General features: G+C 63.6%; 7 protein-coding genes across 7 annotated transcripts in view; 2 read left to right on the top strand and 5 right to left on the bottom strand.

Annotated features, from left to right (window-relative positions):
* Positions 1 to 674: 674 nt before the first annotated feature.
* EMIHUDRAFT_458132 (hypothetical protein) lies at positions 675 to 3,461 on the bottom strand. Its single transcript, XM_005774901.1, has 5 exons — positions 2,970 to 3,461; positions 2,788 to 2,903; positions 2,583 to 2,673; positions 2,030 to 2,436; positions 675 to 1,896 (listed from the first exon to the last, which is right to left on the bottom strand). The coding sequence occupies exons 1-5, from the start codon at positions 3,397 to 3,399 to the stop codon at positions 838 to 840; spliced, it is 2,103 nt and encodes a 700-aa protein (XP_005774958.1). The 5' UTR covers positions 3,400 to 3,461; the 3' UTR covers positions 675 to 837.
* Positions 3,462 to 5,713: 2,252 nt separating this feature from the next.
* Positions 5,714 to 7,028, top strand: EMIHUDRAFT_458131 (hypothetical protein). Its single transcript, XM_005774900.1, has 5 exons — positions 5,714 to 5,768; positions 5,838 to 5,931; positions 6,143 to 6,201; positions 6,381 to 6,494; positions 6,673 to 7,028. The coding sequence occupies exons 1-5, from the start codon at positions 5,738 to 5,740 to the stop codon at positions 6,696 to 6,698; spliced, it is 324 nt and encodes a 107-aa protein (XP_005774957.1). The 5' UTR covers positions 5,714 to 5,737; the 3' UTR covers positions 6,699 to 7,028.
* A 2,298-nt stretch (positions 7,029 to 9,326) lies between these two features.
* EMIHUDRAFT_368338 (hypothetical protein) lies at positions 9,327 to 10,131 on the bottom strand. Its single transcript, XM_005774899.1, has 4 exons — positions 9,927 to 10,131; positions 9,741 to 9,815; positions 9,584 to 9,676; positions 9,327 to 9,479 (listed from the first exon to the last, which is right to left on the bottom strand). Exons 1-4 carry the CDS (start codon positions 9,993 to 9,995, stop codon positions 9,432 to 9,434), a joined length of 285 nt encoding a protein of 94 aa, XP_005774956.1. The 5' UTR covers positions 9,996 to 10,131; the 3' UTR covers positions 9,327 to 9,431.
* An 845-nt stretch (positions 10,132 to 10,976) lies between these two features.
* On the bottom strand, positions 10,977 to 11,249 carry EMIHUDRAFT_56989 (hypothetical protein; the record flags this gene model as incomplete). Its single annotated transcript, XM_005774898.1, has 1 exon — positions 10,977 to 11,249. A coding segment is annotated over one exon (273 nt), but the record flags the coding sequence as incomplete, so codon positions are not given.
* Positions 11,250 to 15,561: 4,312 nt separating this feature from the next.
* On the top strand, positions 15,562 to 16,466 carry EMIHUDRAFT_240195 (hypothetical protein; the record flags this gene model as incomplete). The annotated part of the gene is made up of 3 exons (XM_005774897.1): positions 15,562 to 15,822; positions 15,958 to 16,223; positions 16,298 to 16,466. The coding sequence occupies 3 exons, from the start codon at positions 15,562 to 15,564 to the stop codon at positions 16,464 to 16,466; spliced, it is 696 nt and encodes a 231-aa protein (XP_005774954.1).
* Positions 16,467 to 16,763: 297 nt separating this feature from the next.
* Positions 16,764 to 17,142, bottom strand: EMIHUDRAFT_240194 (hypothetical protein; the record flags this gene model as incomplete). Its single annotated transcript, XM_005774896.1, has 2 exons — positions 16,764 to 16,950; positions 17,015 to 17,142. 2 exons carry the CDS (start codon positions 17,140 to 17,142, stop codon positions 16,764 to 16,766), a joined length of 315 nt encoding a protein of 104 aa, XP_005774953.1.
* A 1,052-nt stretch (positions 17,143 to 18,194) lies between these two features.
* EMIHUDRAFT_444244 (hypothetical protein) overlaps positions 18,195 to 18,897 on the bottom strand; it is a gene marked incomplete at both ends in the record, with an annotated part of 1,617 nt that continues 914 nt past the window's right edge. The window contains one exon of the mRNA XM_005774895.1: positions 18,195 to 18,547. Coding sequence (XP_005774952.1) covers positions 18,197 to 18,547 — 351 coding nt within the window. The remainder of the gene's footprint in view (positions 18,548 to 18,897) is intronic.

The raw sequence follows: 18,897 nt of genomic DNA, 5'->3' as shown, positions 1-18,897 counted from the left end.
CGCCATATCCGCCCGCGCCGCCACGCCCCCCGCCCTCATCCCCACCGCCGCCTTCTCCCCCGAGTTTTCCTCCTCCACCGCCATCGCCGCCGCCTCCCCCTCCAAGACCTCCGCCGCCCCCCTCGCCGCCGACGGGTACTTGCGAGACGTGCAGAGGCGGCTACTATATGTGCCGTGGGAGCCCCTATTCAGATAACTCTTGCTATTGCAGAAGCTGGCCTTGCTATAACCTCCCATCCTATTGCTACTGCTGCGATCCGGACTGCGGCTGCAACTGCGACAATACGCGCCGGCTGTCGGAGAGCAAGATCACCAACCTCATCACGGGAGGCCGCCTCCCGCCCTCACCGCCGAGCTCGCCGGGAGGGGTCGGGTCATCAGGCGAGGACTGCAGATTTGCGAATAATCCAAGCAACTTGCGACCCGAGGTGCCTTCGGGCTGCAACTGCCGCTCGCAAAGTTCTGGATCGCTGGGGAAGGCCTACCAGCGGGGGGGCTCGTGCTGCAACTGCTTATGATTGATTGGCGCATATCGCGGCGCAGGGGGCCAGCTGTCCTCGCTCTTGGGTCTTGCGCTCTTGGCTGTATGGCCGACAGTTTATGGGCCGCCGATACATGTGTAGAAGTTTTTGGATTTTCATTTTGCTGATTGATGCTGTTTGTTTGCGCCCATATGCAATATCTGGGTTTAAAAGGTACGCGTTAAGTCGACAAAAGAGACAGAGATTGCTGATCCCGCATGACTCGCAATCCAAGACGACTTGTATGATACACATGCATGCACACCGTACGAGAGACACTCTGCATGACAAGGACGACACATGCGGGGACCCGGACTCACTTCGCGAGGGCGGGCCCTCGCTGGTAGAGCATGAGCATCACAAACTCCGACAGCGTCACCTCGCCGTCCTCGTCCTCGTCGGCGACCGCCACCATCGTGGCGACCTCCTCAGCGGTGGAGGCGGGGTCGACGACCTTGATGGCGGCGGCGAGCTCGGCGTGCGAGATGGAGCCGTTTCCGTCCGCGTCGACCTTGTTGAACGCGTCGGCCAGCTGGCTGCCCGTCGCCGCCCACGCGCGGCCCTGCTCCTCCGAGCCGAGGGACTGCCACCGCTGCTCGGCCTTGGCCACGTTCTCCGCCTGCGTGGTGAGGCCTGCGACGCCCGTCTTGACCGCGGTGCCCACGATCGAGGTGTAGGGACCCCACGAGGAGACCACGCGCCCCTCGAACGCGTCGGGCGACCCGTCGAAGGCGGCCTCCGCGTACGCGCGCCCCGCCTGCACCCGCCGCTTCTCCTTCATCCGCACCATCTTGTTGCGCACGATCTTGCGCCAGTACGAGCCGTCCTCGTTGGGCTGCACCACCGTGATGCCGCCCGTCTCCTCGTCCACAAGCAGGACCGCCTGCTCCTCGCCCTCGAACTCGGCGCAGTCTGCGCCCTCCATCCCCACCGCCTGCGAGACGGACGCTGTCGAGGCGACGCACTCGTCGGGCACGCCCGAGCCGACCACCACGACCTTCTTGCCCTGCAGCTCGTCGTACCCCACCACCAGCCCGAGCGGCGCGAGCGTCGATGGCTCGTACTCAATCAGGCGGCCGTCGTACACGCCGAGCACGCGCCCGTCGCTCATGTGCCACCACGCCACCGTCTCCTCGTCCACCTGGCAGCCGTCGGTCGGGTCGATTGAGACGCCGTCGCCGTCGCCGTCGTACCCGACGTAGCACTCGTCGCCCTCGCTGGGCGAGTAGACCTTCATGAAGCTGTCGTGGTCGAGCTCGGCGTGGTCGTGCGCGTACACGCCCACCTCGTGGTTCGAGTCGGTGTAGGTGATGGTCGCGTCGAGCCGCACCGTCCCCCCGGCGGCGTGGTTGACGGTGCAGATCTCGAAACCGTCCTACTGCGGTCAATCTCGGGTCCTCTCGGCGCCTCTTCTCGTGGCTGGCGGCGCAGATCTCGGAGCCGTCCTTGTTGCCGCGGAGCAGTCGGCTCTGCTGCCGCGTGTCGCGCGAGGTGCCTGCGCGCATCACGGAGGTCTGCGCAAAGACGCACGAGCCGCGGTTCGGGTACGGCCCCTCCTCGCGCGGGATGGTGGGGAAGGTGATCGAGTCCTGGTAGTCTTGGCCAAGGTGGAAGTGGCCCGAGAACCACGCCTTGATGCAGCGGTGCCGTCGGACGAGCTCGATAAACTTGGTCGTCGTCCTCGGGTCGCCGTTCTTGCCGCCAGAGTGGTTCAGCCAGCAGCAGCCGTTGACGACGTGGTTCTCCTGCAGCACCCTCAGCCCGGAGCCGATCGGCGGCGCGTGCGTAAACACGAAGACCTTCCACCCCTCCTCGGAGGGGTGCTCGCTCACCAGCCGCTCGAACCAGGCGAGCTGCTCGTCGTCGACTGTCACCTCGTGGCTCGTGTACTTTGCCGTGCGGAAGACTGTCGAGCCTGAGGCGAGGGCGGCGGGGGCGCAAGCGGTGGTCAGGGCGGCGGCGGCGTGGGCGGTGGGGACGGTGGCGGCGGCGTGGGCGGTGGGGACGGTGGCGGCGGCGTGGGCGGTGGGGACGGTGGCGGCGGCGTGGGCGGCGACAAGCCTAGGCCGACGAGCAGGGTTCGGTCGGCGATCTGCCGGCAAAACTGCATTGTCGGCTTGTGGTGGATCCGGCAGAAGGCCTCGAGGTTGGCCTATGCGCAGGCACGCGACACTCCTCCACACGCGAGCGCGGGGCCGGGGGAGCTACCCCCATCCCTCCACCCCTTCCCTCCCCGAATCTCTGCGGCATTGACTGTGGCGCGTGCCTCGTCAGTGGAGAACTCGTCGATGCCCTCGAGGTCGTGGTTGCCGCCGATGACCTCGTACGGGCACCCGAAGGAGGAGAGGTAGCCCGCGGCTAGCTCGTGGCACGCCGTCGTGCCTGCGAACAGCAGACAGACACGAACTATAACCTCCAACTCCCTCAGTCTCTAGGCGCGCCGCGCGCCTGCGAACAGTTCCTGCGTATTCTCCGGGTCGACCGACTTGGACTCGCCGAGGTCTCCGAGGCTGACCAGGGCGGTCGCCACGCCGCGGCGCTGCGCGTCCTCGATGATGGGGAGGAAGTGGCCGCGGCCCGTTTCGTAGTCCTCCATCTTTCGAGGGTCGAGGTGTAGGTCCCCAAGGATCGCGACGGTGAACTCGCCCTCCTCTGGTAGTTCGCACTCCTCTTCCTCGACACACAGCTTGTCCTCGTAGTATGTTACGCCCGTCATGTCGCCCGCAAGCGACGCACTGTCTGATACCGGCGCCGGCGCAGGAACTCGGTGGATCTCTCCCATCGCCGCCGCCGCAGACCTCAAGTGCGCCGTCGGGAGGCGCAGCACGTGCAATGCGGACGCTCCTTGCGCAAGGAGAAGAAATTGCAAGGCCGTCATGCCAGCACACAGCCTAGGAGGCGAGTTTGTCTGCTGGGCAGGGCCGGGCGCGAGCAGGATGCACACAGACCGATGAGGCGGAGCGCACGACGTTTTCTTTTGTACGATTTCGGCCCGAGGGGCGTGTCACCTTTCTACCTACCTACCTGGGCGTGTGAACCGGACTGTGAAGGGGCGATGGATGGAGCAGCTGCGTCGGGAGTACCCGCCTGGGCTTCTCGGTAGGAAGCGTTAGTATGGTTTGTATAGGTGCCGTGCCGTAAAACAAAGAAAATTATTCCTCGAGCTGTGTGTGAGAGAGAGATTTTTATTAACCAACAAGAAATCACGACTCTCACAGTGATTTGGGCTCGGCAGCTTGTTAGCCCTCAGCTTCTTCTTGTAACACGAGAGGGGGTGGTTTCTTCTTGTTGTATCCGCTTTCTCTTCTTGCTGCGTGTGTGTGCAATGCACATGCCGTCCATCGTTCGCATTCAAGCACCCGCCAGCGCTAGGAACTCCCGCCTCGCACGCGTGTCATCTTCGCAGCTGCGCGGGATTAGCGACCGGACCCTTGAGTGGCGTAACCACTTGAGCAATGTGCTTGAGGTGCTACGCCAGAGCATTGGAGCTTCGACCCTTGGCGTCGGTCTCGTAGCGGCTCTGAATGTGTGGATCGTGCAGCATGCCATCCCGTCGGACTCTCCCTGGCTGCAGTGGCTTGACGAATCAAAGGTTGTTGTGACTGTGCTTGGTGGGTTCCTGTCGTTTCTACTCGTGTTTCGCACCATTATGCGCGATGGTGGGAGGCTCGTTGCCACTGGGGCAGATTGTCTATGCGGCACTCGCAATCTGGACGGACTTGGCTGAGACAACACGAGGACCCTTCAGAGCGCCTGCTCAAGACGATCATCGTCTTTGCGTTTGCTAGCAAGGCGCAGCTGCGTGGGCTGCAGCCGCACGATCAACTCTCGGATGGCAAGCAGCTCGTAGAGAGAGGTCTGCTCGATGAGCTGGAACTCGATGACATGGCGTCTCAGGAGGGCTGGCAACCGTGGTACTGCTTGGACGTCTTGCATGCCGTATGCGCTGAGGCATTTCTGCGAGGCGGTGTTCCGGAGGCGGCACTCCCCCCTCACACACGATCGCCCCGGCCTTGTGCAACGCCTGCGCCACCCGAAAGCTCCATGGCATCGAGTTTGCTCGACGACGTTCCGGACGACCGGCCAGAATCACAGTTTTCGCTTGCTGGGCTCGTTCCTGGCGGTTTAGCTCGACATTTCAGCCACGACGCACGAGAGGAGAGCGATGCGCGTGGCCGTGGCAAAATCAGACTCGATCGAAAGATCGCAAAAAGGACCTCTGCCTCTGGACAGACAGGGTGGCCTCGCCTGCCGCAAAACCCGATGTAAGTACTCGTTCGCTTTCCTCTCACTGTGATCTCATGTGAGCTCTGTCTGTCGAAGTACAGCAACATAGCCACCCATCGCTCTCACAAACAAAAACACAAAACAAGCGTGAACAGGGCCTTGTGCCCTTGTCTGTGGACCCACTGTAACGGCCGTTCCGGGCATTTGAACGCGACCTTCGGGGCAAAGACATGGGCTCTATGGCTCAGACTGGACTCCTCTTGGTCCCTTCTGATGCCCTAGGCCACATCTGGGCCTTACCCGGAGTCCTAGGGGCCGGCGGGCGGGCAGGGTGTTTGCCCCCCCGCCCCGAACTGGGCATGGGGAACCTTGAAGATCAAGGCACTCAAGGCGCCCGAATGGCGACAGTGAGATCAGGAGGACAGCGAGCCGGGTTCCACGTGAGCACGAACGGCGCGATGACACCGATGCGACCGATCTAGGCTTCAGCATGCGAGTCCGGCGGTGGCGTGAGTGGCGTGAACACCAAGACTAAGATCTAAGTGTGGGCACCTACCTACACTCTCGAGACCCCAACTCTCCCTGCGGGAGGTGTAGAGCGCCGCTGTACGAAGAGCGAGAACTGTAGATAGAGTGCTCTGGAGAGCACTGTAGAGCTGTTCGTAGAGCTCTACATCCGGCGCGGGACACCGCGTTGATTTTTATTTCCCTCGCCAGCATGCTCTCTACACGCACCGGTCGGCGCACGCCGTCACTCCGTCCCGACGACCTCACTCAGGAACTAGCCGGGGCAGTCGGAGATGAGAAGGGGCAGCTCCGTGCACTGACGGTCGGCCGTCAGAAAACACGCCTGCGTGGATCGCGTCACACCAATCCTCGCTACCCAACGCGGCCAAAGGATCAAAGGATATCCACCTCGAGAACCTCGTGCTCGGCGCGCAGCGGATTTTATTTTCCTCGGCCGCCCGACCCAGAACTCGCTCGGCGAAATGCTGCGCTGTTGCGCGAGAACCGCTCTTGGTGAGCTGGGGCGGGAGTCTCGGCTGCCGGTCAGGGCCGGCTCCCACCCTTCCCCGCCTCTCCGCACAGGCGCCCGCGCTCTCCCTCTGAGGCGGCTGGCGGCGCGGCCCCTGAGCATCAAGGCGACGCGGGCGGCGCAGGAGTACGACAAGAGCCTCTGGGGGTGCGCGTCCCCTTGCAGCACGCGCGATTCAGTGCCATTGGTCTCTGCGTAGCGCCCCCCACGCAAGCGGGTGGCTCTCGCAGCGTCTCCCCTGCCCTGGACGTCAGCGCAGCGCGGCTTCTCTGTCTCACCCCCTTGTCCACCCTCACCACATCCCCCCCGCGCCCGTCCTACTGTCCGACACATCGCGCTTCTGCCCCCCCTCTCGCAGCGAGGGGTTTTACGTCATTGACGACCTCGACGAGCAAGCCGAGGTGCTTGAGACTGCAGGTCGCTGCTACCTAGCTGCGCAGTGCAAAGGGCGAGAGATGGTTGGTGAGAGAAGGATGGGGCCAGATGGTTGGAGCGTGTGCACGCCGCGCTCATTCGCACAACTCTCACGCCGCCTCGCATTCTGTCCGCCGCCTCCCCTTCCCCAACCCCCCCTCGTCCCCTTCTCTGCTGCGCAGAGGATGGCGTCACCCCGACCGTCGTCGCGCCTCGCGTCGAGATGACGCTCGAGTGGCTGGTCGAGTCGCCGCCGCCGGAGCACACGTGGGAGGAGCCGCCCATCTTTTATGACGGTGCGACGCACCCGATTAGTCGCCGCGTCCCGCTCCTGACCCCGCCTGCCCAGCCCTGCCCCTGCCCCACCCTCACCCCGCCTGCCCAAGAGCACCGCTGCACCCTGTCGGCTCTGGGACACTCGCGCCGCAGCCTGCTCACCTGGTCCGCCCTCGCCCCACCCTCCGCGCCTTGCAGTCCTCCCAGACGGCGACGACCACTGAGCGCTGCCCTTCACCGGCCCGTTGCTGGGTCCGGTGTATTTCTGCTCCACATCTGGTGTGAGGCTGTCTTGTGGTGGAAGGCTCCCAACGGCCGCGCGGCGCGCACGCGCGCGAGAGAGAGAGAAGGAGAGAGAGAGAGAGTGCGGAGGGGTGAGTGGAGAGCGCACGAGGAGGGGCGAGCCACGAGCTTTTGGTGGCGAGGGAGGAGAGACGTAAACCCAGCAGCCCGACGGGGGAGCGCGTGTTGTCGTTGCGAGGCTCGTCGTTTGGTGTTGACGCTATCTGCGGGATGATAGTGTCCTCTCTGAACTTACAAGGATAAAATAGTTGATCCCTGACTGACGGGTGACGGGATGTTTTTGCTTTCTCCATTCTCGTTGGGGAGACGTTGCACACACGACACCTACACACACACGTAAGGGGAAACGAAAAGGACCGTGATCCGACATCCGTGTGAGCTGTCAGTTAACTGTAGTGTATACTGACGGAAATTGAGACGGTCCCGCGCCTCGCCGCTATGACGGCCGCACGACCGCAGCTCGTGTGCGTGCGGCCGTCTTGTTGTCCGGAGTGAAAAGTCCAACGCGCTCGTCGGTGCGTGGCGGCTTCCCTGAACCTGCGCCGCGCTCGGCCGTCGGGGGCGAACCTCGACTGTCGACAGCGCCTTCGGTGGCATGCACCTCTTTGCGACTGAAGCCTGGAAACCTGGTTTGTGGACCTCCCGCACCTGTCCTGACAGTCCTGACAGAGTCCTGACAGAGTCCTGACAGAGTCCTGACAGAGTCCTGACAGAGTCCTGGCGGGGTCCTGACGGCGCACGGTCTTCACAGTGCTCACAAGTGCCTCCGACGAGACCTCCACCTTCCTTCACTGCAACCCTCCTTCCCCTCCCCCCCAGCAGTGAATGATAGACGCCCAGCCCCCCTTTCGACCGTGCGCGCCCTCTGCGGAATCGTCCTGATGGGGCAGTCCTGACGCAAACTTGAGAGTCCTGACAAGCAAACTTGAGAGTCCTGACAAGCAAACTTGAGAGTCCTGACAGAAACTTGAGAGTCCTGACAGAAACTTAGAGTCCTTACAGACAAAAGAAATCACGCTCACTCTCGCGCCACTCGGCTCGACCATGAAAGCGCACAAGCAAGAGAGGCGCGGCCATGGTGCAGGCAACGTTACAGCCGGCAACGTGCAAGAAGGCAGCAAAGCTCGGCCACGACGTCCATGGCCCGCGCCCCCCCGATTTGCCACCGGCGGCCTGCAGGCCAGCGCCGAGCAGCGGACCGACTGCTGACCGACTGCTGACCGACTGCTGACCGAGGCAGCGCCCACGGCAGCGCCCACAGCAGCGCCCACGGCAGCACCCACGGCAGCACCCACGACAGCGCCCACGGCAGCGCACACGGCTTGGCTGGCCATGTCAGCCGCGCAGGGACCCTCCCGCGGGTCCAACCCGAAGCGCTCGACCGCTCGACGGCGCAAGTCGGCTGACGGAGCGAGCCGCATAGCCCTCCAGTGCTCACCGCAGGATCAGGCCCGACCGGCCCACGCTCACGGCCTGGCCTGCCTGTGGACCAGCAAACTCGTTGGCTGTACGCGAGCAAAGAGCTGCGTGGCTGGGTTGTGAGCATACCGTCCCCGTTGCGCCCTTTCCCTCAGTGGAGGGCCGTCCCTGCCCTCGGGAGTAACTCGACTGTACACCCCTCCCTACTCTCTAGCTAAGGGCTCTGTTCACAGCGGGGGGGCAGTGGTTGTCCTGGCGGAGTCCTGGCGGAGTCCTGACAGAGTCCTGACAGAGTCCTGACGGAGTCCTGACAGAGTCCTGACGGCCTATTTTGGAGGTTTTCAACTTTGAGGTATTGTTACTATGTGAGGGTGAAATGAATGAATCAGTTCTTTGGGACAGTGCAATCCTTTTAATTATTACCTCCAACTCAAAAAAAGTCTGATGTCAAACGGACAACGGGGTCCCTTATGGTGGCCTGTAAGGGTAAGGTGCGGGAGGTCCACAAACCAGGTTTGGAGAGCAGCTCCTCTGCTGCTCACACGCTCTGCACACGAGTTGGCACAGCCCACTGTGCGGCTCTGCCACAGCTGTCACTGCGATGGGCTCACCCTCACTGGCCCTCAGTCACTTGTGCTGCGGCTTGTGTGAGCGACACTGCTCGGCGACTGCCGGCACACTGTGAGACCAGCGCTTGGTGGCCCTGAGGTCAGATTCTTCTCCTCTGTTGATGGTAACACTTGTCTACTCGCTGGAGCCGAGCAGGAGGGCCTGGCGCACAACCCCTGTGCAACTCAGGGTCCTTCCCCTTTAATACCGGGGTCGATGAGACATCACTCATCAGAGATATCGGAGTCAAACGTAGCAAGCGCTAGCGGCCGACCCAACACCCCGCATTCCACACACCACACGAGACACGTGATGGGCTTTGGGGGGACGCGAGCTGGACGTTGCACGTTGCACGTTGCGCGGTACGTTGACGGTGTTCACAACCGATGTGACACAGGAGCCATAACCATATACTTAATTTGTTAAGACCGCTTTGACGTGCACGTGTCTTGGCAGTCTTGCCCCCCCGCACACACAAAGAAGAGAGTTGCGGGTCCCCTAAATACACACACACAGTGCACACACGACACACGTCAGTCGTCACCCGAGGAGTGTTCTGCCCTGGCCCCACGCTCGGCTTGCAGGTTCCGCCTGAAGACGAGTGTTCGTGAGCATTGTCGGAGGAGCTAGCCTGCCGCAGCGTCGTCGACAGCCTTCACGACCTCCGGCGGCGCCTGACGCGGGTGGGCACGACGCTGGCTGGGCGCGGCACCTCACAGACCACCTGGCTTCGCTCACTCTCGGCGCATTCTCGCTTAGTCGTGCGGGCACATCGCGCCTGCACAAGCTCGAGCAGGATGCCCTCTCCACAGAGCGGCGCCGCCTCGCTGCCCTTTGGGTGGATGAACGCGACCAGGTGCCCCGCGGCGCCCTGTGTGGTGCGGCCGGGCTGAGTGGCAGCGGAGGCAGGGCATGCGTCGAGTCATGGCGAGCGCCTTACGGATGCCGCCAGGTGCAAAGCGGACCCCTTGAGCCGTGAGGCTCTCGACCGCCACCTCGATTGGGTCCACCTGCCGGCGTGCGTGCGTGCGTGCGTGCGTGCGTGCGTGCGTGCGTGCGTGCGTGCGTGCGTGCGTGCGTTGGCGTGCGGCTATTGTGGCTGTCTGCGCTAGGCGTCTCACCCACAACCCGATGTGGTTCAGAGGCGGCACGTGAACCTTGGGGGCACGGCTGGGATCAAGCGGCTGCATCAGGTCAATCTCGATCGAGAGCGGCCCCTGCCCGAGCCGGAGAATGTCCTCGTCCACATTCTCCTTCTCAGAGACGTAGCTTCCAACTTTTGGCACGCCGAGCACACCCTCCCACAACGCGGAGAGCTTGCTCTTGTCCAGCCCTCCGATGGCCACCTGCTGCAAGCCAAGCACGCGCCACGGACGCGACGCCGCGGCGACGCTGCTGCTGGCTCGCCACAGTTCGCGCTGGGCGGCGGAGCGACAGCGGAGCAATGAGACAGACATAATACACACATACTTTTTTGGGGAGGAGCGGGCAAAAAAGAAACGCGACGCGGACGATCTAGCTACGATCGGCTCAATTCGTTAGCGTCAGCCGGCGACTCCAGTAACCGTGGACTGCTGCGCGCGCTGTTCGCCTCCATAAGCACCGCCTCCTCATCCTCCGAATCGCGCGGCGGCGGGGCGGCGCAGGAGAGGTCTGGGGCGCGCGAGTAGAGCATCGTCGCGCTGACCGTCGAGGCTGCGCCGACGAGAAAGATGGGACTGAGCGGCACGTTGAAAAGAGGGACCGACAACAGCATGCCGGTGATGATCGCGAGGGCAGCGGCGAAGCACTTGACGATGTTGTCGGCGTACTTCATCGTCGCGGCGACGAGCAGCCCGCCGCATCCGTTGAGCAGCACCACGAGCCAAACGACTCCGTCGAAACCGTGTAGCAGGCCGTAGGAGCGCAGCTGCAGCCTAAGAGCGAACGTGACTTCCAAACTTGACCCCCCCCCCCCCCCCTCCCCCTGTTCTCATCGTGCATGGCGCTCTTAGGGCGAGAGAAAGGGCGAGAGGAGGGTGGCGACGCACGGGAAGGGGCCAGCTCACCCGTCGTTCCACACCATGGTGAGCCCGGCGAGCGGCAGCGCGAAGGTGCCTGGCCACAGCGGTCGGTGAGGGCTCACCCGCCGATGAGGGCATGGCAGTCGTGGAGGAGGGGCATGGCAGTCGTGGAGGAGGGGCATGGCAGTCGTGGAGGAGGGGCATGGCAGTCGTGGAGGAGGGGCATGGCAGTCGTGGAGGAGGGGCATGGCAGTCGTGGAGGAGGGGCATGGCAGTCGTGGAAGAGGGGCATGGCAGTCGTGGAGGAGGGGCATGGCAGTCGTGGAGGAGGGGCATGGCAGTCGTGGAGGAGGGGCATGGCAGTCGTGGAGGAGGGGCATGGCAGTCGTGGAGGAGGGGCATGGCAGTCGTGGAGGAGGGGCATGGCAGTCGTGGAGGAGGGGCATGGCAGTCGTGGAGGAGGGGCATGGCAGTCGTGGAGGAGGGGCATGGCAGTCGTGGACCCGCACGCGGCTGGGCGCCTAGCTGGACGTTGCGCAGCCAGAGCCCTGCCCGGTCTGCCATCGCGGAGCGCGCCGGCTTCTTGAGCATCCGCTCGAAGTAGACCGAAGAGAGGGAGGAGAGGACCGCGGCGCCGAGCACCTGCTCGCGCGGCCGTGAGATGAGGCCCCCAGCCGCGACGGCCACGATGCGCGAGGTGCAGCAGCCGAGGAGCAGCCGGCGTGCAGTCGGAGAGCCGGGGTGCAGCGAAGAGAGCCGAGGTGCAGCCGAGGTGCCGCCGAGGTGCCGCCGAGGTGCCGCCGAGATCAGGCTCACCGCTGCAAAGCCGAGGAGCGGCTTGCCACCGCCTGCCCGTGCACGATGCCGCGCCTCCTTCCTGCGGACGTGAGCGAGGTGCAGGAGGTGGACCGCGGTGGGGCTGTGGCGGCGCGGAGCAGAACGCGGCACGGCGGGGGTGTCGCGGCGCGTTGCGAGGGGACGGGGGCGGCCGGGGTGTGGCTCGCACAAGTCTGAGACGAGAACCGTGCCGAGGAAGAGGAGGAAGAGGGCGAGCCACTGGGAGTGGGCGAGGCGGCGGCCCAGCATCATCCTCGAGAAGACGGCCGTGAAAAGCGTCTTTGTCTGGTACGTGATCTGGTAAGTGGGTGGGTCGAGGTTGGAGAGCGCGGCGAAGAGCAGATTCCCTTGGACGGTGTACGCGAGCGCTGGCACGGCACATTTGAGCGTCTCGCCAGGCTGGTTGAGAACCTCGCTCTGGAGGAGCTCGACGAAGCCGCGGCAGCCGCCACCGACGCGTGCCACCATGTACAGGCAGCACGGCAGTTTCGCCGCCTCTGCCAGAAAGACCGCCGCGCTCGCGAGGTACATCGGGCCTGCGGGTAAGCACGGGAGCTGCCGCGACGCGCAGGCAGGTGACTCGCAGGGCCCGGCGTGACTGCTTCGGGAGGGCAGGCGCACCTGCATCCAACGGCCGTACCACCGTCCGAGAGTACCGCATCAGCAGGACGATCGACGTCGTCTGTGCCACGAGCAGAACAAGAACGACGTTGCGCAGCTTGAACATCTCGCCCCAGAGCCAGCCGCCGGGATGTGGCTTCCGTTCGGGAATGAATGCGGTGGCGGCTGTCGAAGGAATGGAGGAACGCATCATACCTGCTGCGGCACGACAGTCAGCCTGCTTCTGACTCAGCGCTGGGCAAAGAATCTTCAACATTCACCCTTTGTTGAGTATATGAGCGACCCAGCTCGAGGGTTGCTCTCGACTCTGGCCTTTTCGGGTCACGTAGCCACACCTCGCCTCCTCGGTGCGAGTGGCTGCCAGTTCGACTCTGGGGAGGATCGAACCATCAACATGGTACCTCCGGTGAGGTGGCGACACACGAGAAGAAAAATCTCTCTCTCTCTCTCTCACACGAGTGTCACCGCCTTTTTCTTTCCCCTTTTTTCGTCTCTCGAGGTTCTCGAGGTGGATACAGTGGGTTGCGGGCATTAAGAAAACAGGATTCCGCGGCACGCCGCCGTTTCTAAGCCTTTCCACAGCCCTCATCCACCCCACGCCGTGGTTTCTTAGCTCCGGGCGGGGCAATCACTGTGAGAGTCGTGATTTCTTGTTGGTCTTTAAAAATCTCTCTCTCAATCAAGCCAGAGCGCCGGCCCGAAGGATTTTTAGGTAAGAAGAGTGTTAAAGCTCGGTCCGCGAGGGCGATGCCAAGAGTCTGCCGCCGAGTCGGCTCTCTGGATGAGGGGAAGACGCACACACGCCTCCATCCACTGACCACTCCACTCAGAACACCGCAGACTTGAAAAGTGACAAGACACAAGTGCGCTGCCGCAGGCCCAGGGCCAGGCGAAGAGAAATTTTGAGCTGCAGCTGGGGCTCCGGACCCGTTCACACTCGTGTCTGGCCTTTTCTCGGGGCCGCGCCTGCGGCGCCCCGTGGTTTCTTAGATTTTTGCGGAAATCGCTTGGTAGGGTTTCTTAATGCGACGTTTTCTTAATGCCCGCAACCCACTGTATCCTTTGGCCGCGTTGGGTAGCGAGGATTGGTGTAACCCGAGCCACGGAGGCGTGTTTTCTGACGGCCGACCGTCAGTGCACGGAGTTGCCACTTCTCCGACTGCCCCGGCTAGTTCCCGAGGTCGTCGGGTGTGACCCCTTCGTCCCCCGAGACCTAGCGCGGGTGGGTTGGAGGGGGCTCGCCCCGTTCCTCCCCATCGGGCCGCGTGAGCGGCCTCGCCTCGCAGATTCGTTTTTCGCGCCTGGGTCAGGCGCGCGGGGCATCCCCCGGGTCGCTCACTCACTCATCAGAGGTAGGTAGGTTCATTCGTTCGTCCCCTCCCTGCCTGCCTGCCTGTCTTGGACTTCTTTGGCCTCGCCAATGTCACGCCCGACGTCGAGTGGTAGCTGGTACGACTACTTCACCATGGTCAGCGCAATCAACGTCATTGACGAATAGAAGATCTCTCTCTGTCTAGCTCTCACATACACAGTTACACTCCAGACGTTCTGTACTCTCCTATCCGGCAACCGGCGAGACGCTGCCGTGAGCCAGCCGCTCTTGCGGCAGCCGCCAGCGGAGGCCGAGCGCGTCGCGTATCGATCGAGCTCGCGATCCGGGCCGTGGAGCCCACGAGGAAGACTTCGTCTGCTGGGACGGAGTCCCGACGCTCGCTGCGTCCGCCGGAACTGGGGTCTGGACACCTTTCGTGGACGCGTCCCGCAGTGGCAAGGACAGTGATGTGTGATGACTCCTGAGGGAGGGTGTAGAGGATGTAGAGTGTAGAGCGCTGTAGAGTTGTAGAGATGTAGAGCGCTCTGGAGTGCTGTAGAGCTGTAGAGCTCTACATCCGCCGCGGGACGAAGTGCCTGCGTTGTAGAGCGATGTAGAGCGCGATTTTGTTGTAGAGTTTGTTGTAGAGGCTCTACAGCCAAACCGCCGGGAAGGCAGTGACTCAAAGAGGTCGAGTCGCACTAATGGGGTGTCTCTGAGCTTACTGGAGCTCTGATGGACAGCCCTGACTATCCCTGACACACAGAGAGTCACTCTGACGGCACACAAAACCCTATAACTGCGTCATGACCAGCCTGCCATGCGTCGCCGGTGCAGCATTCGTCGCAGTGTGCTCCTTTAGCAGGCGGTGGACTGTCGGCTGCGAGGACGGTCGCATTTGCGCGAGGCGAGGCGAGCATTCAGACGCGTTGCATGCGCCATGCCTAGCGCCAGCGCGTGCGGGAGCTCCGTGGCTGAGCGTTGAGTCCAGGCGAGTTGCGCTGGCCACTATCGCTACACCTAGCCGAGCTGACGCGCCGAGGCGCCGGCCAGTCGCAGCCGTGAGGCATGCCACAGCAGCAGAGGCACCTCTCACCCATTGGGCGGGCAGACAGAAGGCCAGGGCAGCACTGGCAAGTGCAACGCGCCTCATGTCGGAGAGCGACCGTGCCTAGTTCGCCGCTTAATTATGATGTAGAGTTTGTTGTAGAGATTTCGCGTTGTAGAGCGCCTCTACATCGCTCTACAACGCAGGCAGTTCGTCACGCGGCGGATGTAGAGCTCTACAGCTCTACAGCGCTCTACAGCTCTACAGCTCTACAGCGCTCTACACTCTACATCCTCTACACCCTCCCTCAGGATGACTCTAGCTGCGACGGCGATAACGAACGTGAGCAAGCTTCGCCGCCGCTGCTGCCGCCGCCTTCGCTGCCGCCGCCTTCGCTGCCGCTGCCTTCGCCGCGGGCCTTCTCCTTATCGCCCTTGGTGCCGCCCGAGCACCGGACCCGCCCCTCTGCCCCGAGGCCGCTCGCCTTTTACGCCGGCGCTGGCATCTCCCCCGCTTCGGCGCCACAGCAGCGCCGTTGCGTGCACTAAAGGGGCAGGGAGTCGACAGCTCGACACGGGAGGGAGGGAGTTGGCCAAGCGGATCGCCAAGCGTGTGGTGGAGTAAATTTCGAGCCGCGTTTTCTTTTCTGTAAAATTCTTTTCTCAAGGATGTGGTGTGCTTGGAAAGAAAGAAAACAGACAACCCAAGGGAGGGATGGGAGGACGGCACGCCGCCACCAAAGAAAGAAAGAAAATGGAGACTGCCCAAGGGAGGGATGGGAGGACGGCACGCCGCCACCACACAGGGATTTTAAGGAGAGGTGTGTGGTGCGCTAGCCGTCGCCCACCCTAGGGACCACACGACCACTCAATTCTCTTTTGTCCCTTGCGATCTGTGCGCGCCGCGAGGTGCGCAGCGCGCCCAAGAATCGCACCATGCTGCAGAGCATCCTGGCTCTCGGAGCGCTGCTCGCCCCGCACCCGGTGCTACGGAGCCGCCGAATCGCAGTCGGGATGAACGAGGCATCGCAAGTACCGCCGTCGCCTGTCGTCTCAGTCGTCCTGCCGGAAGGCAAGGCTGCTGGTGACCTTCTGCTCATTCAGCCTCCACGCGGAGCCCAGTGCCAGGTAGTTGTGCCGGAAGGCGTCGCGCCGGGCCAGAGCTTCTCCGTGCAGCTCCCTGCCACGGTGAGCGCCGTCTCTTCGCCGCCGCCGCCGCCACCGCCACCGCCGCTGCCGCCACCGCCGCTGTCGCCGCCGCCAGCACTGGCCGAGCCTAGCCTGCTCGGTAACTTCGTCACACCCGAGACCAACCCGTACGTGACGAGCAAGGCGCGGCGTGTGCGCGCAAAGTATGGGGACGACGCGGCGGGTTTTGTTGACCTGAGTGACTCGGGCGAGCGGGCCAAGCTGTCCCGCCTCGAGAGCGACCTCGCGCAATTCAAAGCTGAGCGTGGGCTGGCCGACAGGAGGCTGGCTGGCGGCGCCGCGGCTGAGCTGCAGGAGGAGGAGGAGGCGACGCCGCTCGCGCGCGTCATCAACACCCTCGGCACTGTGCTCACCTTCAACTTTTTCGTCATCATCCTGTTCTTTGCCTGGTGGGCCGCGCCGCGCCCCTCCCGTGGCATACCCCCGCCCGTCCTGACGGCCTCGCGCCCGCCCCGTGCGCCAGGTTCCTCACCGGCGTCGGCCTCCAGTTTGGCGCGCACGACGAGGCGGTGATGAACACGTTTCGTACCGCGTGGGACCCGCTCATCCTGCCTCTCCTCTCGACGCACATGGCCCTCACCTTCCTCTCGGCGGGGCTCGAGAGGCTAGCCAAGCCGGCGGAGGAAGGGTAGACGGCAACGGGGGAGCGCCGCCTGTGCGCGAGAGGCACCGGCACGGCTCGACACCGTGCTCTTTAGAATTCACTCGCTCTCTCTCCGATGTGGATGTCGCGGAAGCGCGGCGAGTTCGTCTCTTTAAGATAGTCGTCTTTTGTATCTCAGTCTTGACAACGCAAGACTGAGGGCAAGTCGCGTGGCCCCGCCCGCAACGATGGGATCATTTCAAACGATGGGAGTGAGAGTTGAGTACCAGTAACACACCACACAGCGTGCGGAGACGGTTCGACGAGAACGAAGGTCCATCAAGCCTCATCGATTTGGCTGTTGCTGCTGCTGTGCGACGAGCCTCTGCGCCTCCCTCCCCTCTGTGCAATCTCCGAGCGCCTCGAGCTTGCCCGTGCACGTCTCGGGCCTCGCCGGGTTCGCCTTCAGGCAGCGCTCGTACTGGTCGATCTGCGGCTTGCACCTGCTCTTGATGGCCTCCACGAGGCCTGAGCTGCGCGCAGGTGTCCGGCGGTTAGTGTGGGTTTCACCACCACAGCCGCGCGGGGAGGGCGCACTAGCTCGAGGCGCAAGCGTTCAGCTGGCTCTTGAGCGGGTCGCAGTCCACGAGCCAGGTGCCAGAATGGCCGTCCACGCACGCTGCATACCGCTCGAGCTCTGGCGAGCGAGGACGGAAGTCGGACATCAGGTACGCTCAGGCGGAGGCAAGATCCTAGCCGGTGGGACGCGCGCCTGCAGAGCAGTGCATCTCGACCTGCTGGAGCGCAGCCTGCATGGCCCAGCGGCTGTGGGAAAAGAAAAAAAACCCAGTGGTTGTGCTTTATGTTGTGTTCTTTGCCCCCGCTGGCGAAGAAAGAAAGTGCTTTTACGATTTTATGTCACACAGAAAATTAGGTGCCCTGTAGGCTTGGCTGCAAAGGGGATTTTTGTTGTGCCGACTTCGATCTTCGTGTGTGCTCCGCTTCTGAGAGAGAGATTTTGAGACATGAGAGAGAGAGAGACAGACAGAGAGAGAGAGAGAGAGAGAGAGAGAGAGAGAGAGAGAGAGCCGAGATAGAAAGAGAGAGATTTTGAGTGAGACGGTTTATAGAGAGAGAGAGAGAGAGAGAGAGAGAGAGAGAGAGAGAGAGAGAGAGAGAGAGAGAGAGAGAGAGAGAGAGAGGGAGGGAGGGAGTACATTTCTTTCTAATTTTAGTTCGCCTCGACCGCGGTGTGCTTAAAAGTTAAATTTTTCTTAAATCTCTCTACAACCTCTCCAATCCCCGTCCTTGCTTGCGTCCCCCCATGCCGGTGTGTCCAGTCGCTGGCCAGCCTCTTCTAAACCAAGACTCCCGTTTCCCAAGAAAAGAAAAGTCCAAGCCTTCCTCGATTTCCGCGAGCGGCGTCTCACAAAAAGCCTAGCCGTCCCGGCGCAAGAAAAGCCTTGCCGCCGAGCTGTCATTCCTTCTGCAGGCCGCGTGCAGCGACGCGCGAGTCCTGGCGGCGCAGCCGCCCCGCCGTGCGGACCATGGCCAACCAGCCCGTCGACGCGCCCGACGACGTGACCTCAGCCGGCGGGTGTCGAGAGCGCCCCCCGGCCAAAAGTCGACGATCCTCGCTCGCCGCCTCGCCCCTTCCGGCGGCGCGGCGGCGCCCGCGACGGGCGGCTCGCCCCACGGCGCACCCCGCCGCCGTAGGTACTCGAGGTGCTCGCCCTCCAACGACGCCGCGGGGGAGGGCCGCGACCCGCTGGGCCGGCTGCCGCCCCCGCGCCTGCCGCCCCCGCGCCGCCCCCGCGCCGCCGTCGGCGGCGTCCAGCGCAAGCGCCGCCGCCGCGTCGCGCGCCGCGCGGGCAGCCTCGACGGACCAGAAGCCGTGCTCGTCGTACCCGGCGTCCCACACGCCCAGCGAAGGGCTGAGTGCCGTCGCGAGACCTCGGCACGCCTGCGCACGCCTGCGCACGCGGCAGAGCGACAGCAGCACCACCCTCGTCGGGCGCCCACGAAGCGTACTCGCGGGTCGCCGCTCCGTCGACCGAAGGCCGAGACACTTGCTCCGACGCCACCCCGCCCCCGCCCCGCCGGTCCGGCACCGATATCTCGGAGGACGACCTAAGGAAGAGCGTGGCGGCGCGTCGCCGGGGGACGGCGCGCTCGTGCTCTCGCCGCGAGATCGAGGGAGGGGGGGGGGGGGGGGGGGGGGCTTCCCCCCCAAAAAACCCCCGGGCCAGGGGGGCGTGTGCCCCCCCCCCCAAAAAACCCCCGGGTAAAGGGGGGGGGGGGGGCCCCCCCCCCCTCCTTGAAGGTCCCCGGGCCCAGGGCAAAGGGTTTCGCTCCTCCAAAGTTCCCCCGGAAAAAAATTTGTTCCTCCCCAATGGGACCCCCAACTTGGGGCTCCCCCCGGAACTTCCCCGGGCCCCGGGAGTTTTCCCCTCGGGCCCACAGGAAAAGGGGGCCCCCCA

Source organism: Emiliania huxleyi (assembly GCF_000372725.1).
Source record: "Emiliania huxleyi CCMP1516 unplaced genomic scaffold EMIHUscaffold_304, whole genome shotgun sequence".
Lineage (NCBI taxonomy): Eukaryota > Haptophyta > Isochrysidales > Noelaerhabdaceae > Emiliania > Emiliania huxleyi.
The sequence above is the reverse complement of the archived record's forward strand: the minus strand, read 5'-3'. Positions and strand labels throughout refer to the sequence as shown.

What these genes read in the sequence shown, in the direction of transcription:
- EMIHUDRAFT_458132 (XM_005774901.1), bottom strand. Translation starts at nt 3,399, where the DNA reads ATGACGGCCTTGCAATTTCTTCTCCTTGCGCAAGGAGCGTCCGCATTG. An exon ending in ACGAGTTCTCCACTGACGAG is followed by an intron (nt 2,674 to 2,787) that starts GCACGCGCCACA and finishes GCCTGCGCATAG; the next exon opens with GCCAACCTCGAGGCCTTCTG. An exon ending in AACCCTGCTCGTCGGCCTAG is followed by an intron (nt 2,437 to 2,582) that starts GCTTGTCGCCGC and finishes CCCTCGCCTCAG; the next exon opens with GCTCGACAGTCTTCCGCACG.
- EMIHUDRAFT_368338 (XM_005774899.1), bottom strand. Translation starts at nt 9,995, where the DNA reads ATGCAGCCGCTTGATCCCAGCCGTGCCCCCAAGGTTCACGTGCCGCCT. An exon ending in TGAACCACATCGGGTTGTGG is followed by an intron (nt 9,816 to 9,926) that starts GTGAGACGCCTA and finishes GCACGCCGGCAG; the next exon opens with GTGGACCCAATCGAGGTGGC. An exon ending in CACCTGGCGGCATCCGTAAG is followed by an intron (nt 9,677 to 9,740) that starts GCGCTCGCCATG and finishes CGCACCACACAG; the next exon opens with GGCGCCGCGGGGCACCTGGT.
- EMIHUDRAFT_458131 (XM_005774900.1), top strand. Translation starts at nt 5,738, where the DNA reads ATGCTGCGCTGTTGCGCGAGAACCGCTCTTG. An exon ending in TACGACAAGAGCCTCTGGGG is followed by an intron (nt 5,932 to 6,142) that starts GTGCGCGTCCCC and finishes CCCCTCTCGCAG; the next exon opens with CGAGGGGTTTTACGTCATTG. An exon ending in CGAGGTGCTTGAGACTGCAG is followed by an intron (nt 6,202 to 6,380) that starts GTCGCTGCTACC and finishes TCTGCTGCGCAG; the next exon opens with AGGATGGCGTCACCCCGACC.